Raw genomic sequence first — 14,345 nt, forward strand, 5'->3', positions numbered from 1 at the left:
ATGGGCCAGAGTGTGTCCGCATTGCGATATGTGTACTGTACGTCTGGCTCCAGCATTCGAATACTTTTACATCTCTCATACGTTAGTCTGTTGTTGTCTCTGTCTCATTATTGTGTCCTTATATTTTCTGAGTGCTCCAATACAGCTATAGCCTTGACAAGGTTCTGCAAAAAGACTGAAGATAAAAGAAGAGGCTGTACAACTCGTAGCCACGATGCGATGTACATTTATTCACCAACCTTTAGTTTGGACCACTAAGGCAGTGGTTTTCAACCAGTGGTCCGGGGACCACCAGTGGTAAGGGTCCATTTGGGTTTCAGTTTACACTCTCAAGAGTTAAATTATTGTTAAACATCTGCATTACTTGATTTACAAGAGGTCTACACAATTAGAGAATGTAGAAGGATTGTTATTTTGATCAACATTTGCCTGTTATCTATCTTTCCAATGGTAACACATCCATACAGCATGCCAATTGCGGACGTATACACGAGATCCAACGATAACAAAATATTCAAAATAATAGTGTTGGGTCCAATGGTGGTCATCAAATATATGGTGGCCTGCTGTGGCTCTGGACCTTGATATGAAAAGGGTTGAAAAACCACTGCACTGAGGTATTCAGGGTTTAATTGGCATGAAACAGAAGGAAATTAAGCACACCTGCAGGTGACTGAGGTGAGTGTGTCCTAAATCATCCTATAAATTAAGTGGGCTGGTACAAAGTGTGATGACCCATCCTGTGGGGTTGGTTTGGTTGGATACTAATTGTTGTTCTCTGTCCCTGTGTAGGAGGAGAGTGACAGCCTGCTGAGGTGTGTCTTGGGGATTGACACACCTGGTCCCAATTATCCCCATGGGTATAAAAGCAGGCTGAGGCCATATTCTCCCTCTCTCCCTTGCACAGGTCACACTGCTTGTTTGCTTATGTTATTTTAAGTAGTTTCAGTTCAGTTGTACAAAGAAACCATATTATACAAAAGTGTTTGAAATACACTCTAGCCAAATAAACACAATTTAAATGGCCTATATGACTATACAAAAGCACAGTAAGGGCCGAGGCATGAGATAACCCTGTATCTTTCTATCTTTAGCAGCAGCGACACATGTGCAAATAAGCAGAAGAAATAAGGCACACATAATATGTACAGTATACATCATAAAGAAGCTAGTCTTTCTAAGACTTAAAGAGCCTGTTGACATCCAAAAAAGGGAGTAATCGGGTTAGCTAATATTTTGATGACGTCACAGCGCACCTGGGGACTATTTTATATTGCATTTACAATTATTATATACTGCGCTCTAATCTAAAGTATATGCATGGGCTCCTCCTGCATGCGTCACTGAGATAAGCATTTCCCTCTCCCTGCCTGTATATGTCTCTCCTCGCTCGCTGCCTCGCACCACTGAATCAATAAAACCAAACAAATGATCTACGTATTTACACGTAGTACCTGGTCGGGTCACAATTAGTGTGAGATTCCTATACGTCTGGGTGAGACGTGCATGAACTTTGACACAATGTGTGTTGTCCTTTAATGCAATCAGATATAGGGCTTTTCTGTTTGGATGTATAGACTGTCAAGGGCAGAAAGTCGGGCCTTTTTGCCAGGCGTTCCCCGGATAATTGATTGATGATGTCATGCGTTTTATTTTATTCGTGATATAGCTAGCTAGCGCCGCTTTAATAAAACAGACCTGAGTTGGCTCTGTACTTTGGACCACTTTTCCACCCCCTGCACCAAATCTCTTCGCCAAAAGTATAGCCGATCTACAAGCCCACAACGTGTGGAGTTGTGACGAGTTGCGAGCTTGTACGCGTCAAGTGTCCAGGTCCAGTGAACAACTTTCATCTTCATAGCAGAGGAACTTGATGAGTCTGGAAGGAAGATCTAAATCCCTGAGGAGCTTTAACCTGCCGACACGAACCCGATGTCTGATCCTCAGTCTGCACAGCTGCATGAGAGGATGAGGAGGCACTGTAACACACACACACACACACACACACACACACACACACACACACACACACACACACACACACACACACACACACACACACACACACACACACACACACACACACACACACACACACACACACACACACACACACATATGACATAATTTTAACTAGGGCCAAGATCAGCAAAAAATGCTGATCTAGAATCACTTCTACTGTGTCTCTTCGGCTGTTCTACTATCTGTCTCTCCTACACTGTCTCTCTCTCAGCTGTCCTGTCTGTCTCTCCTACACTGTCTCTCTCTCTCAGCTGTCCTGTCTGTCTCTCCTACACTGTCTCTCTCTATCAGCTGTCCTGTCTGTCTCTCCTACACTGTCTCTCTCTCTCAGCTGTCCTGTCTGTCTCTCCTACACTGTCTTTCTCTATCAGCTGTCCTGTCTGTCTCTCCTACACTGTCTCTCTCTATCAGCTGTCCTGTCTGTCTCTCCTACACTGTCTCTCTCTCTCTCAGCTGTCCTCCTGTCTGTCTCTCCCTTTCAGCTGTGTCAGAATCATTGTTATTGTCGCATCACAGGTTAACAGGTGTAAAACAGTGGGTGAATTGTTGTTGTTTTCATGACAACTGACTTAGGCTACTCGTGTGATATTAAGGCACAGCAGCACTATCAGCGTGTGTGTCAACTACCTCCAGGTGAACAACAGGACACTTCCACTGGTGGTAGGCTTTGAAGCACATGCAGGCCCACGACCAGCCTGATGACAGGCGTTGCCTGGCATACCTTGTGCAACAGTATGTCTCTCTCTGATCTATCCTATTGTATGTCTCTCCTAAACTGTCTCTCTCATTGGAGACCGCAGATGATAAACGCATACCTGCTTTGATCTTGATTTCGGTCCAGAGTGGAGACGAGACCAGGTGTTCCATCAGTCTGGAACACAGCCTGACGTGGCTGACGTAGTTCAACAGCAGAGAAATGAGAGGTCCCACGAGACCCCAAGAGCTGATGGACGGCTTGGACACCGCGTCACAGAACTACACACGGGACAGACAGGGTGGAAAACGCAGTGTATATAAGCCTGAAGGCGCGCTCCCTGCACTGAACGATTTAGTATTTGTTTGAGTGGCGTGACTTACTCACAATTTGTAACCCATTTTATTCACCCAATGTCAATTGTCTAATGTAATCCTGGGCACTACACACTCTCTCTGCCAACCTGGGGAGAGCAATGGACTGACCTCATGCTTCCGTCTATGCATGAGGAGTCCAAGCCACTTCTTTTCACCTGACAGGGGGGAGTATAGTGGACACGGTGAGAACACTTTTGTCACGGGGAAGCCCGTGCGCTAGACAATATCAAGGACGTTGCACACAGACCACACAGCTAAGTCAACTTGATCATTGACAAACCAGCTGGATTGGAAGTGACGGTTCATAAATTGTACAGTGACATTTTTAGTAATTGACACAATGATTGAAAGAGTTTTAAATATGTTTATACTTGTATTTATTGACACTGAAGTTGAATTATGTTTGTCACCTGTCTCCCCTCTGCAGTGCTGGCCTGGCACTCCTCTCTAGATTGGAGGGTGCCAAGTGCTGTAAAGGAGGAGGGGTGTTTGTTCATGTTTGTATTATGTTTGGTCTTATTTATGTTAGGTTCTCTAAATGAATTGGGTGACATTTAGTGTTCATGTTCATATATTTAATATTCCTCTAATGTATAGTAGTGTGGAAGATTACTCGTAGGCTTTAGTTAGCCGTCAGGTGAGTTAATTATCACTTACTGATTAGAGGGTGGTTTGCCCCACCTGTTTAAGAGCAGGTTTGCTGCAGGTGGAGGCAGTTCAGTCTCACTTGAGTTCAGGGGAGAACTGCAAGCGCAGGGACAAGCCTGTAACAGTTCCTGCTTGTCTCTTGAGTGTACATGCAGTTTTCAAGTGTTGTTTTATTGGAACATTGTTTTGGCCAGTATTAGTTAGTTTTTGTACTTTGTCGCCGACTTGCACTGCACTTTTCAAGGTGAATAAAAAGCCTAAAATGTACTTGTGGACCTGTTTACATCTCCTCCGACCAACGGCTGGCATTATCACAACTTTTGTCAGGGATAATAATTTATTGCAATGTTCAGTGCGTTCAGTAACAGTTTGGCTGTGACTCTGCTCTGTGATACTATAGAGATTTATCTGTGCAACCATGACACAGAATATCACACAAGCATATTCTGTCACCCGTGGACGAAACGGCAATACGATTAAAAAACCTTTGTGGATACACCTAAAAACATCTCTGTGTGAACAGAGCCTAAATGCCACAGGGGGATTACTTATACGTATCTCTGGATAAGAACGTCTGCTATAAATCCTAGATGACAATCAAAACGATGTGTTTTCCGTTTTCTTTTTCACATAATTGAGCTTGAATAGAAAACACACCGCTGCATGGTCTCACCTGCAGACGTCTCTGCGGAGCAGCATGACTCGTGGTCCTCTGCTCTTCACTCGGCGTCTGTGTGGGACGCGGGGTCTCGCTGTCGTGGACGCACGCGAAACAGGAGCGAGCGTCGCAGCCGTGGTCCAGCAGCAGTTTGAGCATGGGGAGGTGGTCCATGCTGAGGAGCACCGCAGAGGGAAACGCAGAGGGCTGGGCGGAGATGGAGGCGTTCACGTCGGCTCCGTGCTTCAGGAGGAGGGACGCCATCTCCATGGAACCTCTCCTGACGGCGACCAGCAGGGGGTTGAACGGGTCCAGGTTGGGGTCGGCTCCGGCCTCCAGCAGGACCTCGGCGGCCTCCAGGTTGCTGTTGTAGACGGAGAAGTAGAGCGCCGTGCTGCGCTTGTCCTCGTAGACGCACCGCTCTTTAGACAGCTGGCAGTTGGCGTCGAATCCCGCCTCCAGGAGAACTTCCATTATGTCGTCGCAGTTGAGGTCCGCGGCGATGTGCAGCGGGCTGATGCCACTGCCGGCGATCATGCTCCGGCTGGTGACGGGAATCAGCAGGGACACGACGCTGAGGGGAAAGAAAAGCATAGGCACGAAAACCACAGGGAAACAGAAAGTGTGATTTATCTCCTGTACACAAAAGATCTGAATCAAACTCAGTTTATTTAAACGTTATTGTCACATCAAGAAGGCGGGTGAAATTGTGTTTTTTGTGCGAGCTCCTCAACGTCATTTCATAGGGAAGACATGAAGTGCATGGAAACCACGTCAAGAACCCCCAAGGGTGTCCCTGGATCGCGCTTTGAGGACCATTGTGTGTATAGGAAAGTATAACCAGAAAAGAGAAGTGTTCTGACCGCGTGTGAGCTTTCTGCACAGCCACGTGGATGGGCAGGAGACCAGACTTGGTGGATCTGTTGACGTCTGCTTTGAGAGACAGGAGCGCCTCCACGGTGGACACGTGACCATTCTTGCACGCTTCATAGAGCGGCGTTGCGCCGTCAGCTGCAGCGCCGTTAATATCAGCACCTGGACACACAATTTATAGAACACATTGAACCGTGACAACAGGGACATGGACTGACAGATATATACAGAGATTTCCATAATGTGAGCACACATCAGCATGCTCATCTTGGAGAGTTTGGGACGCTCCTCCTCCACGCATTCCCAAACTCTGCTTCCTCCTGGCAGCTCCCAAACGGTAGACTTACATTATTTTAATCTCTAGAAAGACGGGGCTTCCATGGCATGTGAACTTTCCCTGGGCCCTGGAAGTTGTTTTTTCCCCCGCTTCCGCCAAAATTCCAGCACTTCCGTTTTTTTAGACTATGAACAGCATATATAGTATTTCCCAGCAGCTTCAGACCCCCACTTCACCCTCTATAGCATTCACCTCTTCACACTGGAAATTAAGCCCATTTAGATACCCATAGAGATACCCTTTTTTGTTTGCGGTTTTTGATTTTATTTTGATGAAGTATATACAAATAAAAGTACATCCTCAACAACAATAACAAATCACAACAATGTTTTGTTCAAGAATTGGGACAGAGAGAGAAGCAATTGTCCGGTCATTTTCATTTTCAATAATTATAATTATTATTGCTAAAATAAAATAAAATAAAATAAAATAAAATAAAATAAAATAAAATAAAATAAAATAAAATAAAATAAAATAAAATAAAATAAAATAAAATAAAATAAAATAAAATAAAATAAAATAAAATAAAATAAAATAAAATAAAATAAAATAAAATAAAATAAAATAAAATAAAATAAAATAAAATAAAATAAAATAAAATAAAATAAAATAAAATAAAATAAAATACAAAAAATATATATAATTATTTTTGCACAACAAACCTTTTTCCGCGAGGAAGCGGACGACCCTGGCGTAGCCGTGCTGCGCGGCGGTGAACAGCGGCCGTATCCCGTAGTCGTTGGCGGCGTGCACGCGGGCGCCGGCGGCCAGCAGCCGGCCGCAGATGTCCATGGCGTCCTGCCGCGCCGCCTCGTGCAGCGGAGTGTTGCCCTGGACGCACGCCGCGTTCACGCACGCGCCCGCGCGCAGCAGCAGCTCCACCGCGTGGATGTTAGGATTCTCACACGCTGCAGAGACACAAAGAAAGAGAGTCGTCATGGGAAAAAAGTATGCTCAATTGTTTTACTAAAAAAAGGACCACTTCTTCTTCAATCTATCTTCATGTAGTTGAACGTCACTAGTGTTCATGATAAAAATAACTATTCTGTATACTCGATCCGTGTCTCATATAGGAGGGCTGTGGGCAGTTCAGAAACTACTGTGACTGTATCGTTAGGCAGAACGATGCCTGAAAAGTCACAATTCTATAATGAAAGTCATGGTTCTTGCAATAATACAAATATAAATATATAAATATTTTTGTGTCTTCAAATTTTTCAAATGCATATAGGGTTGAAGTGTGAAAGTGAATGTTTTGTTATTAAGTAGGCTATCAAAGTAACAAGTAACTAAAGTTTTCAAATAAACGTACAGTAGTGAAGTATAAAAGTACAACATTTGCATCTGACATGTATAGTGAAGTAGAAGCAAAAGTAATCGGAAATACTCAAGTAGTTTGCTTGATGTTTCGTGTAAAGCACGTGCGGAATTGCCTTCTTGTTGAAATTTGCCATATGATATATAGGCCTGGCTGTATAAAAAGATGTGCCTTAATGGCTTGCCTTGCCTTTAATGCCTGTAGGCCTATACCTGTGAACAGGGGCGTCTCCCGGTCCGTGTTGGTGATGTTGGGGTCGGCTCCTCGCTCCAGCAGTAACTCCACACACGCCACGCGCTCATAGGCCGTGGCCAAGGCCAGCGGGGTCTGGCCCCGGATGGTGCGTTTGTTGACCAGGCTGGGGTAAGCTGCAGGGTGCGGGGAGGAAACAACGTGGATGGATGAATGAATGAATGAATGAATTCATCCATCATCCATTTCATGGTCAAAAATGCAGGACAACAGTGGCATATACATTACAAAAACAACATCTATAGCGAGACATGGTATCATTTATAGTGCCTTAATGGCATTAGGAATTTTTAAAGATGTTATACGGTTAGCTTTTGGAACTTTGTATACCGTCTACCACGAGGGAAGTGGTTTGAACTCCGTGCAGAGTGGATGAGAGGATCGAGGTCATTGCTTTTTTCCTCGTAGATACAACTTAATTATTTCATTTCATTTCATTTCATATTTATTTATTTCATTTCAGTTTGGTTTTTACATATTCATTTTACATATTTTTCTTTTTTTACATATTCCAAAACTGAAAAGAAAAGGAGCAGGAAGAAGATAAATCTTATTTATACCTGCCCCTATCAAAATAAAAAAAATAAAACAACTAACAACTAACCCTAACCCTCACCCTCACCCTAAAAAGAGAATTATGAATGAATGAATGATATAGACCAGTGGGGTTTTATTTTTTTTAACCCTGTTCATATCAAGGTCCATTATTTATTCAGTATTTGAGCCACGGACAACCATACCCTATATAAAACAAAAGAATATGTTGTTGTCCTTGGATAAAGACATCAATCATTCAGGAGAATTGCATTTTCAGTCTCCTGAACATGAACACAGTATTTTGGCGTTGAACAAATTTGTTTAGAAATCCACATCGCACATAGCAGATCTGCTTTTTCAGTATCTGCACATAGTATCTATACCTGTAGTGAGTTTGTTCATACAGGGCAGAGCCCCATAGTATCATAGTATCTATACCTGTAGTGAGTATGTTCAGACAGGGCAGAGCCCCATAGTATCCATACCTGTAGTGAGCATGTTCATACAGGGCAGAGCCCCATAGTATCCATACCTGTAGTGAGCATGTTCATACAGGGCAGAGCCCCATAGTATCCATACCTGTAGTGAGCATGTTCATACAGGGCAGAGCCCCATAGTATCCATACCTGTAGTGAGCATGTTCAGACAGGGCAGAGCCCCATAGTATCCATACCTGTAGTGACCATGTTCATACAGGGCAGAGCCCCATAGTATCCATACCTGTAGTGAGTATGTTCAGACAGGGCAGAGCCCCATCTAATTTAACAATTGTGGAGTTGGTCACGTGGCTTTTGGTTGACAGAAACTGGTCGACATGTTCTGTTGCCCCAACAGCGGCAGAAACAAGCCCTTTTAACCAGGCTACTTGCACACACTACAACTCGCTTACAATTCGCAAACCTGGCAACACTGCTCCGTGTTCTCATAGGCCCTCCAGGCCCGCCCCCACAGCTACTTTTCAGTCTCACAATCGGCCATCTTGCTTTTTACTTCGATGCGCGAGTGGACATTTAATGCAAATACATTAATTATAGCTCCAGCAAGCAAACACAAACACCTCAACTCCATCTCATTGTGAATAAGAATTCCGAGGGGAAAAATAATTTTTGGAACGCCACTTTCACCCAGTATGAAGCTAAATGTGGAAGCCGTGTGTGTCACACCAACACTGGTGACCCAGAGAATCCTGTGCCGATTCTCAGGCATCTGGCCTGAGGCACTGCCTGCGAGTTGGCTCTGCGTGCGCTTTTTCCAACTCTCACTGATTTATCTAGCTCACACGTCAATCACAGTCAGCAGCTCTCAGCCTGCACACACACGCACGTCTGTCTTGCGCACACGCGCACACACACACACATACACACACACACACACACACACACACACACAGAGACACACAGGAATAGGCATGCAGGCTAAGGCGAGTGGCAATTTAATGCAAATAAATTATTTATAGGTCCAGCAAGCAAATCATGATGGTCTGTAGGTCACAATCACATTCCGATTTGAGGGGTTGTGTTTTGTATGACATTTTGGCCAGTAGTTTTATATCTATCTCAGCTTTTGCCTGATAGCACACATGCTAACAGTGCTGACCACAACGTTAGCAGCATTTGATGACAGCTTGCCATAGCAACGTACAGTGTGCGCAGACCTAACGTGAGCTTCTGGGACAGAAACTTGCGTTTTCATGACAGCAGCAGCTGCTGCACCCTGTGATAGATACTGTGCTAAAGATGCTAAAGCAACACAAAACAACATCCACACGCAAACCAAACCAAAACAAACCAGGGACCAGGGTTGCCACATATCGTGGATGTGAGAGTGAAACAAGCAACCAGGTCTATAAAAATGTTAATAGGCCAGTTCAAAGTAGGTAAATCAGAAATGGTCCGGAAATTAGTCTTAAAATAATCAATTATAGTGTTGACTGTCACACTTTGTTGTCTAATGTTGTTTCAGAGCAGTGGAACTCAAACATTTCCATGTCAAGGACTACCAATAGATAAACAAGTCCAAAGTAGCTTATAATGATCAGACTTGGCAACACTGTCTCTGGTTGAACGTTCTACTTTACAAGCTCACACATATGAAATATGTTTTTTTGAATCTTCAAACTGAGACATATTTGATGATAATACTGTTAGCACAGTCATCATACTCCAAGAGCATACAAATGGAACCAAATGGACCCTGATTTTCCCAGAGAGCAAATGGTATCAAATGGGGGTCTGTGGCCTAATGCATTTCAAACTGGGGCTTCTTGGTATTATATTCTCTGCATATCTTATCAACTTGGGGTGAATATTTCACCACAATACTTTACTGAATATTTCACAAGAATATAACACAAGAGTCAAATGTACGGTCAAATGTAATCACAATATAGGCTACAGATGTAAATATTTATGACACAGTAAAATGTTGAAAATTAGTGCTATCCCCCCCCCCCCCACACACACACACACACACACACACACACGACAGGCAAGGCTGTTGTTTGCATCGTTAGCAGGCAGCAGCTACCTTGGCACTGCTCTCTGTGACTGTAGTTGTTTCACCATGTTTGTGTATTTATGAGAAATAAAAAACACTTTCTGTTATTATAATAATTCTGTCAACTCCCGCTATTTCCTTCTTCCCATATTGCGCTGCAATGTAACTAGGATTCGCCGGCCGGAGGCCGGCGAAATTCTAGTAGTATCCATACCTGTAGTGAGTATGTTCAGACAGGGCAGAGCCCCATAGTATCCATACCTGTAGTGAGTATGTTCATACAGGGCAGAGGCCCATAGTATCCATACCTGTAGTGAGCATGTTCAGACAGGGCAGAGCCCCATAGTATCCATACCTGTAGTGAGTATGTTCAGACAGGGCAGAGCCCCATAGTATCCATACCTGTAGTGAGCATGTTCAGACAGGGCAGAGCCCCATAGTATCCATACCTGTAGTGAGTATGTTCATACAGGGCAGAGCCCCATAGTATCCATCCATACCTGTAGTGAGTATGTTCATACAGGGCAGAGCCCCATAGTATCCATCCATACCTGTAGTGAGCATGTTCAGACAGGGCAGAGCCCCATAGTATCCATACCTGTAGTGAGCATGTTCACACAGGGCAGAGCCCCATAGTATCCATACCTGTAGTGAGTATGTTCATACAGGGCAGAGCCCCATAGTATCCATACCTGTAGTGAGTATGTTCATACAGGGCAGAGCCCCATAGTATCCATACCTGTAGTGAGTATGTTCATACAGGGCAGAGCCCCATAGTATCCATACCTGTAGTGAGTATGTTCATACAGGGCAGAGCTCCGTAGAAGGCCGCTTCGTGCAGAGAGATCCAGCCCTCGTCGTTGGGCTCCGTCAGAGAGCTGCAGTTCCTCGTCACCAGGCACGCCAACGCCTCGGCGTCGCCACTCCTCAGGATGCCCTGCAGGTGGGTGAGCTCTCTGACGCACGCACGCACATGCGCACGCACGCACACGCACAAACGCACACGCACTTTCAGTGGTATACAAGTAACATCGTCTTTGCCACATTTGGTCATACGATGACAATGACGCCGCTTGCTTTCCCCGGTGTCGATTGCTATAAAGTCAGGTCAAAACGAATTGGGTCACACACAATGAAAGGTCATGACGTCCAAATGATTACAATGTGTCTCGGAATTAAGACCTTCACGGGGGGGGAGAAGACAAAGTTAATTCCGTTACCGCGGACGGAGAGATGTGCAAATTGACCCTTCCTTGTTTACGTCGACAATCCAGTAAGTAAGACAGTAAGTTCGCCCACAAAATAACTTATTTTATATATCAGTTACACACCCCTTGCTTTAAAGAAAATGGAAAAATCTGTGTGTAATTTATAGAAAAAAATCACACCCGTGTTGAACCGAGTGGTGCAACTCCCCTCTCTCTCTCCCCCCCCCCCCCTCCTCTCTCTCTCTCTCTCTCTCTCTCATTAGCAGGCAACTGCAGCACTCTCTCTGTTTCTGGCACAACAGCGCCCCTACTGCTACTCATTCTCGTGCTCATTGTCACAGGTGCACTATAGGTGAACAACACATAGGTATAGGCACACGGACATTGCTGGTTGTAGGAGTGGTTGCACCACTCAAAAATATGGGGGGTGAACTCCTGTAAAATACATTTACTGATTGATTGATTGATTGATTGATTAATCGATCAATCGACCGATGGACCAATCGACTGGGTATAACCTACTTTTTGAGTTTCTTGAAGACAAAGTGCGGCGAGGTCGAGGTGAGGGAGTGGTGGCCGCCACCGCCACCATCGTCGTCGTCGTGTGTGCCAGCAGGTCCGCCGGGGCTCGGAGGATTCCTCCTCTCTGTGCTGCCGCCGCGGAGCGTTTGATTGGTCGACGTCGACCGCCCAGGGGGCGGGGCCCGGCGCTTGTCGACGAGGCTGCGCTCTATGGCCAGCTGCAGCAGCTCGTCATCAGACAGGTGGCTGTACAGGCTGTAGTCGTCTGGGTCCATGACGCTGCCGACACAGCTGGACCAAAGAAAACATAATTATGTACAGTGGTGGAAATTTAGTTTTTGCTCAATGTTTTTTTACTTCCTGACATCGAAACATGTCTATGTTCTTGTTCTAGTTGTTTTGGTTCTATGTTCAACATGTCTTCCCCATGTGTTTCTCATGTGTAATCAGCCCTCCTGTGTATATTAGTCTTGAGTCTATGTACAGTGGTGGAAATTTTGTTTGCTCAATGTTTTTTTACTTCCTGACATTTTTTTCCTGACAAATTAAAAAAAATGAAGTCTTCTAAATGCTTGACAGTTTTCTGAAATACCTATGTTTCTGTATCAGTGGTGCTCAATATTTCATGTCAAGGACCCCAAAAATTATATTTTGGGGCTTGGACTCCTCATGCATAGAAGGAAGCATGAGGTCAGTCCGCTGCGCCCCCCCCCCACCCCCCCCCCCCACCCCCCAGGTTGGCAGAGGAAGTGTAGCGCCCAGGATTACATTAGATAATTGACAGTGGGTGAAAACATGGGTTGCAAAATCACGGGATAAAAATTATTAAAAAAACATTATCAGTCACCAGAAGCACGAGGGACGCCGGTTTTCCACAGGTCTAACATGGTTGAAGTCGGCTCTGAGTTGAATGGGTTTTTAAAGGAGGGTACGTGAGTTTTATTATATACACTGAATATCAAATATTCTAAATAATTGAATCGAGCAATAAAGCAAAAGTGTTGCGGGGTGGAATAAAGTGGGACGGACAGATAAACGGATTCAATAACCGGGAGGAATCCTCTATTTATACCAGGCCAGCATGGCTCAGTCAGTGTTTATGTGGATACATGCTCAGTAAGATGACACCTGGATGAATGCACGCCAACTGGGTCGCACGGCACGGCACGCCAGGCCTGAGCTGAGCTGAACCCAGTCCAACGTCACTGCATAGCCGGTTCTCCACATTTACTATTTCATATATTTTTTTACTTGACCAATATACTCTGCGAAAGTCCAGTATTCAAACTTCACTTGAGTAAAGTATACAAATCAAGGTATTGCCATCAAAATATACTTTAGGGTTAGGGTTAGTTCGCAGAGTCTTGCACTCTTAAGGACATTCCACACCGAGCACTTTATCTCATTGATAAATATAACAGTATCGTTCACCGCCGATTGAGTTCAAATGATGTTTTAAAGCTATATTTTATAGTTCGGCCCTTACACTTTTCAACATCACAGTTCACATTTCAAGTTCATCGTTTTGTATTGATAATACTCGGGCTGCATGTGTTTACTTTTAACACTGTGTTGATGTTAAAACCTAGTTTTTCTGTGTCTCATATAGAGGGCTGCAGTGGGCATACGTTGAAAATTGGTGAAGTGGCCCTTTACAGTAAGCATGGGAACGAGCAGTTGAGGCGAATATCAGTCTAAAGTCCGTCATTTATTTTGACCCCTCCCCAAAAAGGCCTAGCTTTCCCGACCCCTTCCATACCCATCATTTATACATTATGGATAATTAGGGCTGTGTTTTGCGTGTCTTAAGTACCAGGTCTTATTACTTAACTTAAGACCTGGAGGCGTGATCAATGCCATTTGGCTATTTTGAGTGGCCAAAGAGCCCACGCCTCCAGGTCTTATTATTACTAATAAGAATTAGTAATAAGACCTAGTACTTAAGACACGCAAAATACAGCCCTTCGTGTGGAATTCGTCTCAGCTGCTCAATTATAAATATGTCATTTTCGTTTAACACCACAACTACGACAACTACATTCGTAGACTATAACGTATCACTTTCAGTGCGGTTTCATGAACGCTAGAAGCATTGCCAATGCCAATCCAAATCCATCGAGCATCTGGGATGTAATCTGTCGTTCGCCACGCAGCTGGACTGCGCAGTGCAGCACTAGTACTGCATGTTTACAGTGAGAATAGCAGATCTACAAGCTCACAACTGAGCTTGTAGATCTGCTATTTCCAGTACTTTGGTGTGACACTCTTGTATGATGAAGTAGGGCATTCCTTTCACTGTCACTGAGCAAACATTTGATAGCGATTATACTATCAGAACTTTAACACAAATAAAACAACAAAACAGTTTCATTTTCACTTACACAAGCACCTTTAAGTAAAGAA

At 44.3% G+C, this 14,345-nt stretch overlaps 1 protein-coding gene across 1 annotated transcript; it reads right to left on the bottom strand.

Annotated features, from left to right (window-relative positions):
* Nucleotides 1-875: 875 nt before the first annotated feature.
* LOC308334540 (ankyrin repeat and SOCS box protein 2-like) lies at nucleotides 876-12,217 on the bottom strand (the record flags this gene model as incomplete). The annotated part of the gene is made up of 8 exons (XM_080791338.1): nucleotides 876-1,979; nucleotides 2,838-2,997; nucleotides 4,415-4,973; nucleotides 5,263-5,434; nucleotides 6,272-6,517; nucleotides 7,140-7,295; nucleotides 10,999-11,168; nucleotides 11,943-12,217. The coding sequence occupies 8 exons, from the start codon at nucleotides 12,215-12,217 to the stop codon at nucleotides 1,822-1,824; spliced, it is 1,896 nt and encodes a 631-aa protein (XP_080647464.1). The 3' UTR covers nucleotides 876-1,821.
* Nucleotides 12,218-14,345: the final 2,128 nt, after the last annotated feature.

This window comes from Protomyctophum bolini, assembly GCF_963924005.1.
Source record: "Protomyctophum bolini genome assembly, chromosome: 19".
NCBI classification, from domain to species: Eukaryota; Metazoa; Chordata; class Actinopteri; order Myctophiformes; family Myctophidae; genus Protomyctophum; species Protomyctophum bolini.